General features: G+C 37.6%; 1 protein-coding gene across 1 annotated transcript; it reads left to right on the top strand.

Moving 5' to 3' along the window:
* The first annotated feature begins 9,232 nt into the window (after positions 1-9,232).
* On the top strand, positions 9,233-16,328 carry LOC109062323 (L-lactate dehydrogenase A chain). Its single transcript, XM_042753250.1, has 8 exons — positions 9,233-9,365; positions 10,859-10,993; positions 12,256-12,373; positions 13,826-13,999; positions 14,094-14,267; positions 14,370-14,487; positions 14,728-14,851; positions 15,736-16,328. The coding sequence occupies exons 2-8, from the start codon at positions 10,865-10,867 to the stop codon at positions 15,898-15,900; spliced, it is 1,002 nt and encodes a 333-aa protein (XP_042609184.1). The 5' UTR covers positions 9,233-9,365; positions 10,859-10,864; the 3' UTR covers positions 15,901-16,328.
* Positions 16,329-17,580: the final 1,252 nt, after the last annotated feature.

The raw sequence follows: 17,580 nt of genomic DNA on the forward strand, positions 1-17,580 counted from the left end.
TACATTTCTGCCATATGTACATAAACTGACAGTCACCACTGATAAGCTACTACTAAATGTTGTAGAAACGTAATTTTCTGTAAAGTTTCTTTGCAACGATTTTTATTGTAAAATAAATTAATTGAATTAAATTGAACTGTAAGTCACCTGACTGGAGCAGCTCAAAGGGGGACCTCGAAGGGCCCGGAGGACCTTGGATAAGTTCCAGGACAGCACAGTAGGAGGAAGAGGCAGATTCAATCTTCAAGCTCCCTTCAGGAATTTAACAACACGGTAGTTTTTGCCGACTGACTGGTCAGCCACTAGTGGGTGATTCACCGTGATGGCTGCCACATATACTTTGAGCATGGAAGGGATGCACCCTTTATCCAGCAACTCTTACAGAAAGGTTAACACAGATGACACATCACACGAGATCACATGATTCTGTGCTGCAAACCAAACTGAAAACACAGACCACTTAAGGGCATAGAGGTGTCTCGTAGACAGGGCTCTAACCTCCAAAATAGTGTTAGTTACATTCGCAGAGAGCTGTAAAGACTCCTGTCAAGGAACCAAACATGAAGGCTGCACAGCTTGGGCTGGGGACACCAAATCATACCTCTTGCTTAGGAGAGAGGACTGTCCTGAATGGTATATCCGCCAGGAGGCTGCATCGGACTTCTCTGACTCACCTGATGACCTAAGGGAACAGGGCAATTGGAAGGAATGCATACTGGTGAATGTTTGGCCAACAGTGGACCAGGGCATCTTGATCCTTCAAAAATTAGTTGGGAGGTGAAAGTTGTCTTCTAAGGCGAAGAGGTCCACCTCTTCCTTCTCAAAGACCGACCACATCATCTGAATCATTTGTGGGTGTAGTTTCCATTCTCCTGGAGATACACTGCCCTGGGACAGAATGTCCGCCTCTTGATTCAGTTTGCCAGGTACATGTACTGCCATAAATGTGTCCGCAGGTTGCACTGTGCCCATAAAAGGAGGCATTTTACCATCCTGTAGAGGGAGCATGGCCTGAGACCACCATGGCTTATATAGGCACTCAGCTCCACCCGTTTTGGTGGGCTGAAATGCCATTTGTTTATGCAGCTACATGTAAGTGTACAAATCAGTAATCAGTATTCAGAGTAAACAGGAGTTTCCCAAAAGCGTTCCAATGCAAGAGACCATTTTCAAAAGGGAACTTTCTTTATTGAAATGGTGTTCTTTCTCAGTTTCCAGAACATTGCTTTAAAAATAATCATTAAGTGAAATTTTCTGTATAAGTTATTTTATGATTATCTTAAAAAAAAACTCCCTCCAACATTATTTTATGGTTGTAAAAACATAAAAATTTAAAAAAGAATGTTCCTAGTATGTTATTATTTGATCCCCAAAAAACTAACATTAGGGATATATTCTATGTTTGCAGAGCTTGCTGTACTTTAGACCTGGTCAACAGAGCCATAATTAATTGAAAATGAATTTCTTTTGTGTCCAGTTGAATTTCTCTCAGCAATTTTTTATTTAACACAGAAATATGAGTCAGTTTGTAAATTCACAGCGTGGCACAAAGGGCATCAATTAAGGTTGTTAATCAAACCTTGCTTTCATTTACACCTCATTTCAACCCGAGTACTAACTACTGATTTCATAACTGACTTGAAAAAGGAGTTTGATAAGGGCATAAAACCCTGGGGATATTTGCTTTCCCTGTGGTGCCATAATAGCTGATTACATGAAGATTACAGTCCCTACCATGCTGACTTACCATGGTGCATCTCTGTGGAGCCTGATAGTCTTCATCAGCGTCTAATTGGGCTTAATTAGGATTTAAAATAACCTCACTGGAAATGTTTTAGTTATGATGTGTTTACTGTACATGAGCTGCTGTGAGCTTTGCACATCTTAAAGACAAGGAGAGAAGAAAAGTTTGCCTTACTTGTTGGAGAGATGGGGAAAGTTGAAGCACAGAATTAAAAAAAAGGCTGGCGGCATGTAGTGTCACATGGAACCGCAACATTTAATGACAAATGTTGGTGCATGTGGCACCTGTGTGGTCCAGTGTAGTTTGGAGATTGAATGAGACTTGCCGAAAGCTGTGATGTGATTATTTGCTCAGTTCAACCAAGTCCATATGACTGTTGTGTTGCCATCAGCCAAGAAAAGACTCAAAACTCTGTGCAATAACCGTGTTGTGGCAGCTCACCCTGAAGACACAAACAAATGTTTCATGATGGATTGAGAGTAAACATTGGAGAAATAAATGATTTTTTTTCTCTTGTGTTAGCAGAGCAAATGTACGGAAGAGGATTAGGGCCAAGCAATAATAAAAAAAATAAAACCATCTCGAGATTAAAGTCGTTGTGTTTCGAGATTAAACTCGTTAAATTTCGAGAAAAAAAGTCGAAATACAATCTTGAGAATAAACTCATTAAATATCGAGAATAAAGTCGTTGTGTTTCGAGAAAAAAACTCGTTAAATTTCGAGAAAAAAAAGTCGAAATACAGTCTTGAGAATAAACTCATTACATTACACGCCATTAATGGCAATGCCGTACGGTTTTAATTTATCATAGCTGTCCAAGTGCCAGAGTGCATTTGGTTGAAGCCAGCGATAACCTTGCATGTTGGACAAAAGCGAGTAGCCTACATAGCGCAAATTGGACTGATTTTTTCTTCTAAAAAGACCTAGCCGCTTGCAAATTCTCTTTAAAGTTTGTGTGCTAATTATTATTGTGTCATAATTAGCTAAAGTTGATAGTATTTCTTTGTTACTGAAAGAAAGTCTAAAATATAGCTTGACTAAGTGATCCAACTCTGCCATGTCCTCTATAGGCTAATGAACATTGATCGAATGCGTTATTCTCTACATTTCATTTCGACTTTTTTTCTCGAAACACAACGACTTTATTCTCGAAATTAAATGAGTTTATTCTCACCATTATTTCTACTATTTTTCTCGAAATTTTACGAGTTTTTTTTTCGAAACACAGCGACTTTATTCTCGAAATTTAATGAGTTTATTCTCGAGATTGTATTTCGACTTTTTTTTTTCTCGAAATTTAACGAGTTTAATCTCGCAATCTAATGACTTTAATCTCGAGATGGTTTTATTTTTTTATTATTGCTTGGCCCTAATCCTCTTCCGTACAAATGCCATAGTTAAAGTTAAACTTGCTTTATATAGCAAAACAGCTCAGAATTCGAAGAAAAAAAAACTATTTTCTGTAAAGTTTGTTTGTTGTTTAGGTATTTTATGTGTTCTTTCTTCATCTCTTTTTTTAGGGCTTTTCACACTGTTTTCACTACGTTTACATAACAATGTACTAAAACATAAAAAATTTTCCTTTGTGTTATTGAAAAGTTTCAGATACAGACCACAACATTGGCTCCATCTACACTTGGCATTAACATGTGATCACTGTGATCGGATCAAGAAGATTGGATCATCAGTCAATCAAGACAAGGCGGGTTTACACTTGGCAACATAATCTGACTTCTTTATCTGGAAAACCGAGGCCAGAGGATGGCCCTGGTGCAAAGTCGACCTGAATTAGTGGGTTTTATTTTGCCAGCTGTGGTGGGAAAAATATGCATTCTTTACAGAGAATGAGTGTTTCTGCAACTTTTGGGTTCTCTTCTCCATCTTTCTTCCAAGATTTCGGAAGAGAGGGGGTGGGGTTTGACGTGAAGTTGATCTGTGAATGCAGACATGATGGCTGGATTGCATTTACATTACACTGAGTTTCGATCACAATGTGTCCAAGACTACCTCTGTATCAGGACATGCTGATTGGATAACATTCCGATCAGAAGCACATATACATTTGTCTTTTCAATGTGTATGTGGACAACATCTAGATACAGGTCACATGTTAATGCCAAGTGTAAATGCAGACATTTCTGTAAAGTTGCAAAGACTAAAGTCTCAAATCCAAAGAGATTTTCTTTATAAAAGTTAAGAGTCTGCCACGCCTACCTAAAACATCTCTTTCTAACATGCCCCCACATGTCTATGTCACGAAGATTTGCATAATGCCGCCCAAATGTTCATGCAAAGAAAGAAGGCATAACTTTTATTCTCATTGTTGCTGCGGGTGCCATGTTGTGGAGTCGCTGCGTGTTTCGTTGTGAAAGCTAAACTACTTTGCTTGGCCTTTGTGAGGACACAACTAGAAATCAGTGGTTCAGTTGTATTTACAACACTGTTCCAGAACAGTTCAACCCAAATATTCAGATGTGTGCAGCGCATTTTACAGAGGACAAGGACTGTTTCCTGGGAGAGTAGCCTACAATACGGTGTCTGTTTCTATAAAGTGGGGCAATTCCAACTTTGCAATTAAAAAGCGAATCCTCAGACTCACAGCCTGTAAGTACGTTTTCATATTTAAAGAATTTGCCACTGACAATTCAAACGCGTGTTTTGAGCAGTGTTGAGTAGTGCTTGTTGTTTGTCGTTTCTCCGATCACAAATGCAGACATGGTTTTATGTTTACGCGACGCGATACACAAAGCAATGCGTAAAAAGACAGCATAAGTCATTATAATCAGTAATTATGTCCCCACTGGATGCAACAAATGCCTTGTTTGTAATGGGTTTTATTGATTTTGTCTAGTCGAACCGGGACACACAGCATCACTGTATGGTAAGGGGCATAACATTTCCGTCACACACTTGAGTAATTTGGCCAATCACAACGCACTGGATAGCTGGCCAATCAGAGCACACCTCGCTTCTCAGAACGATGAGCTTTGTAAAAATTTATGGTTTTTGAACCTTAAACCGTATAAACACATTGCATTACACCAAATACACAAAATAATGTTCTTTTTAGCAACGTCATATGCCCCTTTAAAGAGCTGTTAAAGTTGGAAAAAAAATTATAAAAAATTAAAAAAGATATCATTCATCTCAAACAAGTGATTTTGTGAAAATCGCTTTGTCATAAGGATATTAGGCTACGTGTTATGCTGCCTTCACGTGCTATCGGAAATGTCCTATTTCCCACTTATGAAGTCGTGATTACGAGCTTTTCGTATTCAAGTGCTTTAATGTCGGAAATAATAAAATGTAGCATCACACTATCACAAACAGTCACCACACTACATATACAGTTTACTGACAATTCTGGAATTTCAGCCTGATACATGCTTATTTCACTACTTATAAAACATACAATATGCTTCGGATGATCATTCATATCTAGCCTATAAATACACTACTTTACCAATAAGACAAAAGAGATGTAGTTGTTGTGAGAACAGCACTGACAGCAGCAAATTTTGGTTTGTTTGGGTGGGCGATATGGCAAAAATGTAAAATTGTTTTTTATATATCATGATTTCATCACGATTCTTTATCATGTTGGTTTTTCTATTTTGCAAGCTGTTTGAGCATTACAGCCAAACTAATATCCCTATAATAAAGACAAAGCTTGTTAAATTAAGGTAAAAAAAAATATGAAATAGATATTTAGGCCAAAGTGGGAGAAGATAAAAATCTTTGTCATTATTTTATCTTTGTTATTAAAAAAAATAAATAAAACAAAGATACACATTACAAATATATAAAAATAATCAGTGTTTTATTTTCAGGTACAATAGTATTTAGCAGGAGCATTCAAAAAACTGAATGAACAAATAAAATAAAACACTATATACATTGAATCCTATTAAAGCAACTGTATTAAATATTTTCAGTCAAGAGGACTGAGTGATTTTTCTCTTTGTGTTTGGTGTTTTATTAACATTAAAGGAATAATTCACCCAAAAAATAAAATACGTTAGTGTTTTGTTTTTTATACCTTCATGTACTCACTCAAAAGTTGTTTTAAACCTGAATGAGCTTCCTTCTTCTGCTAAACATAAACGTTATTTTGAAAAAGGTGGAAAACCAAACAGTTACTGATCCACAGTGACTTCCAGAGTATTTTTTCCCCTACTATCAAAGTCAATGTGGACCGGCAACTGTCTGGTTATCCAGATTCTTCAAAATATCTTCTTTTGTGATCAGCACAAAAAAATATATTAATATAGGTTTGGGACAACATGTGAGTGAATAAACAATGACAGAAATTAAATTTTAGGGTGAACTATTTCTTTAATTACAGTGGGCAGCATTTAGCCTACTGTCCTTTTAAGACCTGCACGCGTATAATATCTAGACATGAATCTGTTAATTTCAGTTGTTTACTTTCATTTTAGACATAACCAACTGAGCCTATACATAAACCTTGTGTGTTTTGACAGTATTAACACAAAACATAACTTAGTTCAGTAATCAGGCACAGTTTGAAGGGCTTTTTCGTTTTTGTGCGCGCTTTGAGTGTGCTCAGAAAAACCGCAGGTCAGAACAGCACTCAAATGAAACATTTAAATAACCAGTAAGGCTTTAAAGCAGATGCAAAAAATTTTTTACTTTTGTGAATAAGTGCAGTGTCTGCTGAGTTACCGCTGATGTTAATGTACAGGTGCTTCTCAATAAATTAGAATTTTGTGAAAAAGTCCATTTATTTCAGTAATTCAACTCAAATTGTTAAACTCGTGTATTAAATAAATTCAATGCACACATACTGAAGTAGTTTAAGTCTTTAGTTCTTTTGATTGTCATGATTTTGGCTCACATTTAACAAAAACCCACCAATTCACTATCTCAACAAATTAGAATATGGTGACATGCCAATCAGCTAATCAACTCAAAACACCTGCAAAGGTTTCCTGAGCCTTCAAAATGCTCTCTCAGTTTGGTTCACTAGGCTACACAATCATGGGGAAGACTGCTGATCTGACATTTGTCCAGAAGACAATCATTGACACCCTTCACAAAGAGGATAAGCCACAAACATTCAATGCCAAAAAAGCTGTCTGTTCACAGAGTGCTGTATCCAAGCATGTTAACAGAAAGTTGAGTGGAAGGAAAAAGTGTGGAAGAAAAAGATGCACAACCAACCGAGAGAAACCACAGCCTTATGAGGATTGTCAAGCAAAATCGATTCAAGAATTTGAGTGAACTTCACAAGGAATGGACTGAGGCTGGGCTCAAGGCATCAAGAGCCACCACACACAGACGCGTCAAGGAATTTGGCTACAGTTGTCGTATTCCTCTTGTTAAGCCACTCCTCAACCACAGACAACGTCAGAGGCGTCTTACCTGGGCTAAGGAGAAGAAGAACTGGACTGTTGCCCAGTGGTCCAAAGTCCTCTTTTCAGATGAGAGCAAGTTTTGTATTTCATTTGGAAACCAAGGTCCTAGACTCTGGAGGAAGGGTGGAGAAGCTCATAGCCCAAGTTGCTTGAAGTCCAGTGTTAAGTTTCCACAGTCTGTGATGATTTGGGGTGCAATGTCATCTGCTGGTGTTGGTCCATTGAGTTTTTTGAAAACCAAAGTCACTGCACCCGTTTACCAAGGAATTTTGGAGCACTTCATGCTTCCTGACCAGCTGTTTGAAGATGCTGATTTCATTTTCCAGCAGGATTTGGCACCTGCCCACACTGCCAAAAGCACCAAAAGTTGGTTAAATGACCATGGTGTTGGTGTGCTTGACTAGCCAGCAAACTCACCAGACTTGAACCCCAGAGAGGATCTGTAGGGTATTGTCACGAGGAAAATGAGAAACGAGACCAAAAAATGCAGGTGAGCTGAAGGCCACTGTCAAAGAAACCTGGGCTTCCAGTCCACCTCAGCAGTGCCACAAACTGATCACCGCCATGCCACGCTGAATTGAGGCAGTAATTAAAGCAAAAGGAGCCCCTACCAAGTATTGCGTACATGTACAGTAAATAAACATACTTTCCAGAAGGCCAACAATTCACTAAAAATGATTTTTTTTTATTTTTATTGGTCTTATGAAGTATTCTAATTTGTTGAGATAGTGAATTGGTGGGTTCTTGTTAAATGTGAGCCAATATCATCATAATTAAAAGAACCAAAGACTTAAACTACTTCAGTCTGTGTGCATTGAAGTTATTTAATACACGAGTTTCACAATTTGAGTTGAATTACTGAAATAAATGAACTTTTCCACGACATTCTAATTTACTGAGATACACCTGTATGTCGCAGTATATTAATTCTGCGGCGCCAGAACTGCAGCTGATAGAATGTGCGCTGCAGCACAATACAACAAATTTCTTCAAAAGCAGATCGTGGAGACATTTTTATCGTCCACGCTCAAAAATCTTCATATCGAACACCCCTACCCTCGGCAGAAATCACGGACCTAGGGCAGACCGGACCACAAAGGGGCAGGGGCTTAGTGAAAGGAAAGAAATGCTATTTAAAATCAGAAAAATAGCAATTATTTATTTGAAGTGTCCTTCATTTAGATCTACCAGTGATCAAATAACAAAGAGTCTAACTGAAATTAAACAGAAAAGTATACTGAAACTTGAAATGTTAATGTTTATCCAGAAAGCCCAGTCCACTTTTCTCACCACAAGATGGTGCAGTTTCATTACAAACATGTTAAACACAGCACAGATTGCTCTTTTTACAGCTTACATCAGTCTGTTGTCAGTTTCAAGGTTAATCTGTTATTTACCTATGGGCAACTCTTTTTTTTTTTTTTTTTTTTTACCAATTCTTTTAGTCTAAAGCTGATGGTTTACATTTCAATTCTCATCATGTAGGCTATGAGATCATTATAAAAATGCATTCTGCATTCTAAAAGATACATTTTTCCAGAACTGCTATAACACTATCTCCTGACACTAATGCTCTTCCTGTGCATCCATTTCCTTGGGCAGTATGTTTCGGTGAAATCTTCATGCCAGCTAACCATGACACAACACATTCACACTCCTCCGACTCCGATGCTCATTATTCTTCAAACACACTGTACTGTTACAGAAGAGAAATATTCACAGCATCCTCTGCGAAATTCCTCTGTGTATTTATTTATTTATTTTTCTTATGTTCATGCATTTTCATTGCGAGGTTTGCTGTTTGTGTGTGTATACAGTGTTTTGCAATTATGGTCCAAACGTTAACAGCTTAACTAAATAACACACAGAGTAGCAGATAGTTTATTATTTAGCATTCATTCATTTTACCTATTTTACTTATTCAACCTATTTTATTTTTATTATTAGGCTACTATATTATATTAGTTTTCAAGTGCAGTTTTATTTACATCCAATAACTGAAACACGTACTAGTGTAATGAAACCTTCGCACGTGAGCCACATCCGCTTCCATGACGCTTCCCCAGATGGACGTGACTTCCACCACGAGACGCGTAGCCACGCCCGTCTGATTAATATGCAAATGACGCACTTAGCGTGAGGACGTTCTTCGCTTTATAAAGCGCGCAGCCCCTTCCTCCTCGCTTCCTCTCAGCATCAGTGCGAAGAAACAACACAAACCAGACTACACTGTCCAATTACAGGTAAGACACAAGCTGCCACTAGTTAGTCATTTAAAACACATTTCATAAAAAAGTTAAGAGTCTTAAAGCGCAGAATATGCGGTTTTGGGTGGTATTTTCGGTCGATAATATATGTAATAAAATATTTATAATCTATATATGGCATTCTGCTATCATTAAGATGTGTATTTAGTCACACATTTACTGTTATATGCAGAGAGATGCTGTTGAATCATTCATTTGCTGTCTGACTGATGTTACGTAATCGCATATAACGTTACACATCATGAACGCAACAATTCACTCATATCTCCACGCGTTGTTTTTAATTATTCTTTTTTTATTTTTTTATACTTCTTGTGAACTCAGACACGACCTGTTGCTGCTCGTTTTAAAATAAAGGTAATTTTTTTTAAGCATTGACGTATAAACAAACGCATTTCTCGTTCATGAGGTGATTATTAGCGTGCATTATAATGTATACTGGAGCATATGGTTGTGTTTCGTCGGAAGTTGGTGTATAATTCAGATTTGTGAGTCACCTGGAGCCTACGTGCCTCTAGAAATCTTTAGCATGGACCGATGCACGTCTTGATGCACGTCTTTCTTCCTGAACTGCAAAGGATTCTGGTACTGGTGGTTTTTATGGGTGCATTTAGGGATGCCTGACTACACAAAGGTCCCGTTTTGCACATTTTTTTTCCACGAGATGAGTCAGTATTTCATTCAGCATGTGTAGAATCTCCCCATTCAGTCTGAGTCAACTCCATACCGTCCTCTACCCGGAAAGTGACATTTTATTACTGTAATAAAGTAATCAGAATTATAGTATATAGCTGAGATGCTATTATAGCATCATTAATATACTATTATAGTTTTATTAAAAATTTTGAATGCCAACTGTAAATAATTGCTCCAATTTACTGTTAAAATAAATAGTCACTTTAATTAATATCAATATTTATCAATGTTAAGTTCAATATTTATCCAGCAATACAACAGCTTTAACTCTAAAATGATCTTATTTATTTTTTTATTTTTTTATGATAAATGAAAATGTTCTGCATGGTCTCTCAAGTATTATCATAATTAATTTAAGTGTTTAGTTTTCTAGTGATAATAAATGACTACAGACTTTAGGGACGGTCTGTAAAGTGCTTGTGTGGGGGGGCTCTTAAGGTGGTTTGTTGATCCAGTTAGTATGAATCCTGCAGATCCTTTCTTCTGCTGTACGTGCGTCTGCACACACTGCACTGCAGAGGCTGGAGGACGTGACGGATGAAAATAGCGCTTTGCTCTTACCCCTTTAACCTTTTCCCTCACTGCACTTGACATGAAGATAAAATCAGATGGCTACATCGCTTAGTGCACCTCTCGGTGTCCTGAAATGAACAACCGCCTTAACAGATCATTTACAAGATGCCGTTTCATTCGATCCTGAAGAGCATTTGATGCTGAAAGCAAATGATTGATGCATTGAAATGCATCCTGGCTGATGTGTTTGTGTCCTGCAGCTGAAGATGGCCTCTACAAAGGAGAAGCTCATCGCTCACGTGAGCAAGGAGGAGCCCGCGGGGCCCACTAACAAGGTGACGGTGGTGGGTGTGGGGATGGTTGGGATGGCTGCCGCCATCAGCGTCCTCCTCAAGGTCAGTGAGTCACTGCACAGCATCACAGAACAACAGATCACTCATGCACTGCCATTAAAAATGTTTAACATTCCACTTTGATAAATTCTGATTTTATAAATTAATAATAATTATTATAAATAATTATATAATATTTATAGTTTATTTTTAAATAAACTGAGTAAAACTGGAAGGTTTAATTTATACAAATTACTAATTAAAAAAGCAGAGTAAAATTAATAACTTAATTTTTTTTAATTAAAACAATTTGGGGAACTATAGAATTGAGGTATTAATAATTTGTATTTTTTTAAATTAAGTTACTTTTTTTAAAAAAATGATCTAAGTTACAGATTTATTTTAAAATGAATTGAAAAAAAAAAAAGATTTTAAAATGAAAAAAAAAATAGACCTGTTAAATGACCTAAATGACATTTATTTTAAAATTGAGTGATTTAATAATTAATAAATTAATAATTAAAATAAAAATAAATTGATTAGAATTAGACTTTTTAAATGATCTAAATGCCAAAATTGTTGTAACAAAGGACAGAAAGTGCCTCATGGTTACTACAAATGCTCAGTGAACCACAATTCTGTTTTAACAGTTGTGTTTGAATTTTATTAATATGACTATATTAGTCTCATATCACTTATATTAACATTTGTTCATATAAAAATCTTATGTAGTAACTTGGTTGTTTGCTGGTTTTTATTGTATTAGTTATACTAGTATTTTTTATTTGCCATGAAAATGGCCTAAGATGCTGACATTGAATTAAAAATAAATATACTACTACTACTCCAACAACTTCTCTGATTTTAATAAAATTTTAACAACTGCACTGTTTGTGTAGATCTGAATATATGTAAACATCGTATTGATTCCTGTATCTTCCTTGAACTCGTGCATTTCTCCTGAATTCTCACTTTGGGTAAAGCTGCTGTGACTCAATGAAATAACACCGGCTTTGAAAGCTTTCCTGACCTTTGAACGTAGAGCGATTTCTGAATGAGATGAAAGGCCTTGAACCTCCACCAAGAATAAACATGATCCCCATATCTGGAGACTAGTGTTTGCATCACACTTCAGCTCTCTGCATTTTTCCTGTTGTGAAATGCAATTGCTTAACCTACAATGCCATATATAAAAAAAAAATGTAGTGTAACTTCAACTTCACTTTGAATAGAACGGGTAATGAAACTAACCCCCAAATTCAACATTAACCACTGGAGTGTATTATCAGTAGAGTAGTGTTGATGTCAATGCATGTGTTGTGCAGGATCTGACTGATGAACTCGCCCTAGTGGATGTGATGGAAGATAAGCTGAAAGGAGAGGCTATGGACCTGCAGCACGGAAGCCTCTTTCTCAAGACACACAAGATAGTGGCAGATAAAGGTCAGATTTCATAATCTACCATTAAAAGTAAATATGGGTGGGGGGGTGAATTTATGGTTAATAACGAGCAGACGGTTTGATTAGTGCTGGTGTGATGATAAAATGTACCAGTGAGGTAACTAGATTAAAAACTATTCGTATTTATGTATTGGAATTACAAAATTGTTGACCGTGTAAAAATAAAAATAAATACTTAAAAGCAACATTCAGTTATTTAAAAGGGAACTGCATGTTAATCAGTTATATACAATGTTTTGAAAAGGAAAGGTTTTTTTTTTATAAACAAAAGTGACACTTGACACTTGCTGTGCCACGCCTTAACACGGGGTGTCAAACTCAATTTCTGGAGGGCCACAGCTTTCATAAAAACAAGTTTACCAAATAAGCCAGGCTTATTTCAGTTAGTCTGACTTGTTTTGAACTAACTCAACTGACAATAAGTAATACTAACTGAAATAAACCTGGCTTATTTGGTAAACTTGTTTTATGAAACAGGCCCCTGATCCAGCTTATTAAGCCCTTCAGGCTGCGGCCCTCCAGGAACCGAGTTTGACACCCCTGCCTTAAGAATTATTTCATAAATTTTATTAACTTGAGAAATAATTTTGAAGCCACTGTACTATAAATGTCTATTTACACCAAGAACAAAATGAAACCTTGCAGGTGAAAGGGTCTATTCAGACTAGGAGCAAGAAAAAGCACTCTGACCCTGCTGTACAATGCAACTTTAATCTTATTGTCCTATTGTTTTTTTTCTTTCCAAATTATAAAAGAAAGGATCCAACAATTTGTGTTTACCTTTGTGTCAACCTTTTTTGTGCCATTGTAAACTGGTCTGTAGGAGTTCTTGTATGAAGTCTAAACCCTAGGTCTTCAACGTTGCTCCTGGGACCAACTGTCCAGCAGAGTATAGCTCCAACCCTAATCAAACACCTGAACCAGCTAATCACGGTCTTCAGAATCGCTTAAAAATCACAGGCTAGGTGAGCTGAAGCAGGTTGGAAAAACTTTACAGGACAGTGGGTCCCCAGGAGCAGGGTTGAAATCCTAGTGTCTAAACCAGGGGTGACCAATCTACCTACTTGCAGAGTTCAGCTCCAAGCCTGATCCAATACACCTTTCCGTAATTATCAAGTGCTCCTGAAGATCTTCTTGGCTTGTTCAGTTGTGTTTAATCAGGGATGGAGCTGTACTTTTTGCAGGGACGTACATCTCCAGGAACAGAATTGGACATCCCGGTCAAAAAAAATATTTGCAATTATTTAGTCTTTTTGTGCATTTTCCAAAAACATCGTAAGCCTAATCAAATCATAGAGACCAATGGTGCCAGTGGTTTCTACGATCTGCTTAAGACTTGGTCTGAACAGGCCTTGAGAGAGAGTTTGACAGGAATATAGAAACCAACGAAACGTTGGATCTTTCCAAAATTTGATCATTCCATGTGATTTCCAGACTACAGCGTGACCGCAAACTCCAAAGTGGTTGTTGTGACCGCTGGAGCCCGTCAGCAGGAGGGCGAGAGCCGCCTGAACCTCGTCCAGAGGAACGTCAACATCTTCAAGTTCATCATCCCCAACATCATCAAGTACAGCCCCAACTGCATCCTTCTGGTGGTCTCAAACCCAGGTGTGTCATACCTGGGCCGTCCTTTTGTGCTCAAAGGTTTCAGTTGACGTCATGTAGCCTCAGAGACCGTAAACCAATGTCATCTTCCCTTTAGTTGACATCTTGACCTACGTGGCCTGGAAGTTGAGTGGTTTGCCCAGGAACCGTGTGATCGGCAGCGGCACAAACCTGGACTCTGCTCGTTTCCGTCACCTGATGGGAGAGAAGCTGGGCATTCACCCATCTAGCTGCCACGGTTGGGTCATTGGAGAGCATGGAGACTCCAGCGGTGAGGACTGCAAAGATGATTGGGAGCACAGATGTGCTTCAAGAGCACGGTGAACACCAATCATTTTCTTCTTAAAATGTCAACGTCCTCTTTCTTTTGTAGTTCCCGTGTGGAGCGGAGTCAATGTGGCTGGAGTGTCCCTCCAGGGTCTGAACCCTGACATGGGAACCGATAAAGACAAGGAGGACTGGAAGAGCGTCCACAAGATGGTGGTTGACAGGTGAATCATTTGTAACCCACTAGACTTCCATACAGTGGTTTAGTACACTAATAATCATCTTGGGATGGCATTTAGAAAGGTTTTGGGGAGAGAGGCCAAGTCGTTTTTCTTTGCTTGTATATGATCTCTTAAAGATCAGTACTCTAGAAAGCATATAAATCAAGTCCTTGTGTGAATGCATTTAGTCTGGACTCATGGTTGTTTATCTGTGTTTAACATAAATCTGGTTTGTATTGGCAGTGCGTATGAGGTTATTAAGCTGAAAGGTTACACTTCCTGGGCTATTGGTATGTCTGTAGCTGACCTGTGTGAGAGCATCTTGAAGAACCTACACAAGTGTCATCCAGTTTCAACCTTGGTCAAGGTGAGATTCTCTTGTTTATTACTGCGTGACCATCAATCTTCATTAACCAAATATTGTCAACCATTTTTCTTGTACCGAGAGTCAGAACATAAATACGTATATGTGTGTGTATATTATAATAATAAACTCCATTCCAAACCGCCATCTAATGACTACATAGGCAGCTACCTTTTATGGCAACATCCTGGTCCAAGTCCAAGTGAGGGAGTTGAGAAGCTCTTCATGGACAGCAACTCCTATGCAACGCAAACTTAAACTTGAAGCACACAGAAGAACTGACTAATGTTTGGTTCCACACACCAGTATCTTAACAGTTGGATCTTATGTTAGCATGTTGCTAAGCTAACAATCTTATGTACTGAGTACCTGATCTGAACAACTCTTGGAGTGCCACAAATAGCGCTCATCATGCAAAGAGCACAAGACTTGATCAACATTCATAGTAGTTGCCAGTACATCTTACGTTAGCATGTTCCCAAGCTAACAAAGCACGAGCACACAAATATTGGGTGCGGTTTTAATTGGATTGATTTATCTTGCATACGAATAACTGCTCTGAACAACTCTTCATGGATAGCAACTCGCACAAGAGGCACAATTAGTGCACATGACACAAAATGCATGAAAGACCTTCAGATTGTCCACTATTTTGGATGAAATGCTTCCCAGAGTTTGTCGCAGTGCATTCTGGAATTGAATTGTATTCAAAATGTGTATATATACGACACTGCTTTATGTTAGGCCAAAATGACGTTATCTAATAAGGCATAATTTCATTTGGAAGGACCTATGATATCTAAACTTGTCGGTTAGGTGATTAGCCTGCTAAGTTTTGGAACAGTGCTACAAAGGACAATTATCTGACACTTGTTGCGTCTTCACAGGGAATGCATGGTGTGAATGAAGAGGTCTTCCTCAGCGTGCCTTGCATCCTGGGTAACAGCGGCCTGACCGATGTCGTCCACATGACCCTCAAGCCAGAAGAGGAGAAACAGCTGGTGAAGAGCGCTGAGACCCTGTGGGGCGTTCAGAAGGAGCTGACCCTGTGAACCATGGTCTCCTCAAATGTAGCTGGTGTCACAAATTACAAACCTTGATGAGTCTTGCTTGTCTTTCTCTTGACCTCATAAATCTCATTGCCTGTAACCATCAGATATCTCCACGTGTCTCAGACCTTTAGATTGTAACGCTCCTTATTTTAGCTGCAGAGGAGAAATGGTTTATTCCTGTTGTCTTGACAAAGATCATCAGCCTTTGTAAAAGTTTGTGTCTGTGCATACTATTGTATATTTAACAAAGAAGCACTTGTGAACAATATGTGCAATTTGAGTATTTTATTCCATTCTGAGGTCAACTAGCATTCCGTACTTGCAACATGTAAAACCAAAGTTACAAAGTATAAGTTTTATGAAATATCATGGTGTTTACATGTACAAAAAAAATATATATATACAATAAAAATCAGCTCCGAAAACTACCAATGCTGGAATTTTTTTTTTGAGCTACTAATTTTTTTTTTGGCAGGATTGACATCAAAATACAAAAAAGAAATGTGCACAATCGTCCTTATTTGTTAAACAAGCAGAACAAAGATCTGTAAATTGGTCCTAAAACGTTTGTAAGTCTTCATATTGAGATGAATTCAATGATTTACCCTAGAATTGTTTTACATTCAATTTTGAATTTCTACATTTTAAATGCTACAGTTAACACAAGAATGGTTTAACAAATAATTTAAAACCGTTGCATAGAATTTGTTCCAACAATTTAACTCCACTGTTTTAAAAGGTTGGTTTTATGAACCGTTTTGAATGGTCACGTTAAATTTAATGCAATGGTTTTACCTTCGTGTGATTTTATGAACATTTTGATTTTCTACAAGAAAAGAAACGGGTAATAGTGGTTCAATGAATGATTTTGCCTTGAATGGAATGCAACGGTTTAGCTGTGATCAATTTTGAATTTTGAGTAAACAATTTTTAATTGAATGCAACAATTTGCATAAGAATGGCTTTACGAATGGTTTAAATGGTCCATTAAATAAAATGACAGACTATTTTAACATCATAACCATTGCTTGATAGTGCATGTAAACCCAAGTTAATGACTTTTCATGACTTTGTACTCAGTCAACCGCAAGTGCACTGATTGTGTACCGGAAAAAGCACTTTTACATAAATATCTTGGAATAAAACCTTTTACAATGGCTTAATTTGTTCTCAAATTCATTGTAAATTATAGTATAACACAAAATCATGTCGAGGTGTTGAAAGTTTATTGTTTAGATAATCCATCTACTTGTAATTTGTGTAAGTGTACACCTTATGTATCAGCTGGAAACAAAATGCTATTGTCAATGTATTTTTATTTCTGTCAGTGTTGGTTCATAAGAGCGATGACATACTCCCAGCCGTGTGGTGATACACAGCGAAGGTTAAAGCCGTTATTTGAAGCGTGTGATTGTAGAATTGAGACACAGCCCATGACTGAATAAACATGGTGATGAACTACAAAAGCTTCTATCCGTCTCTTTGTTCTGTAGGCTGTTCAGCTGTACAGAAACAAACTGGGTTAGTGGACCATGTTGTCTAAAATCTGTGTCAAGAGTTTACTAGAGCATTTCAGGTGCATGTAGTTATATAGCATCAATATCAGGCCCGTCTAGACTTCAATACCTCAAGGTCAAAATACAAGCTGAGTAATAAATCAGTGGCACCTGTCAATTATTT

Source organism: Cyprinus carpio, chromosome B25 (genome assembly GCF_018340385.1).
Source record: "Cyprinus carpio isolate SPL01 chromosome B25, ASM1834038v1, whole genome shotgun sequence".
Taxonomy (NCBI): Eukaryota; Metazoa; Chordata; class Actinopteri; order Cypriniformes; family Cyprinidae; genus Cyprinus; species Cyprinus carpio.

What these genes read in the sequence shown, in the direction of transcription:
- LOC109062323 (XM_042753250.1), top strand. Translation starts at nt 10,865, where the DNA reads ATGGCCTCTACAAAGGAGAAGCTCATCGCTCACGTGAGCAAGGAGGAG. An exon ending in CAAGATAGTGGCAGATAAAG is followed by an intron (nt 12,374 to 13,825) that starts GTCAGATTTCAT and finishes TGTGATTTCCAG; the next exon opens with ACTACAGCGTGACCGCAAAC. An exon ending in AGAGCATGGAGACTCCAGCG is followed by an intron (nt 14,268 to 14,369) that starts GTGAGGACTGCA and finishes TTTCTTTTGTAG; the next exon opens with TTCCCGTGTGGAGCGGAGTC.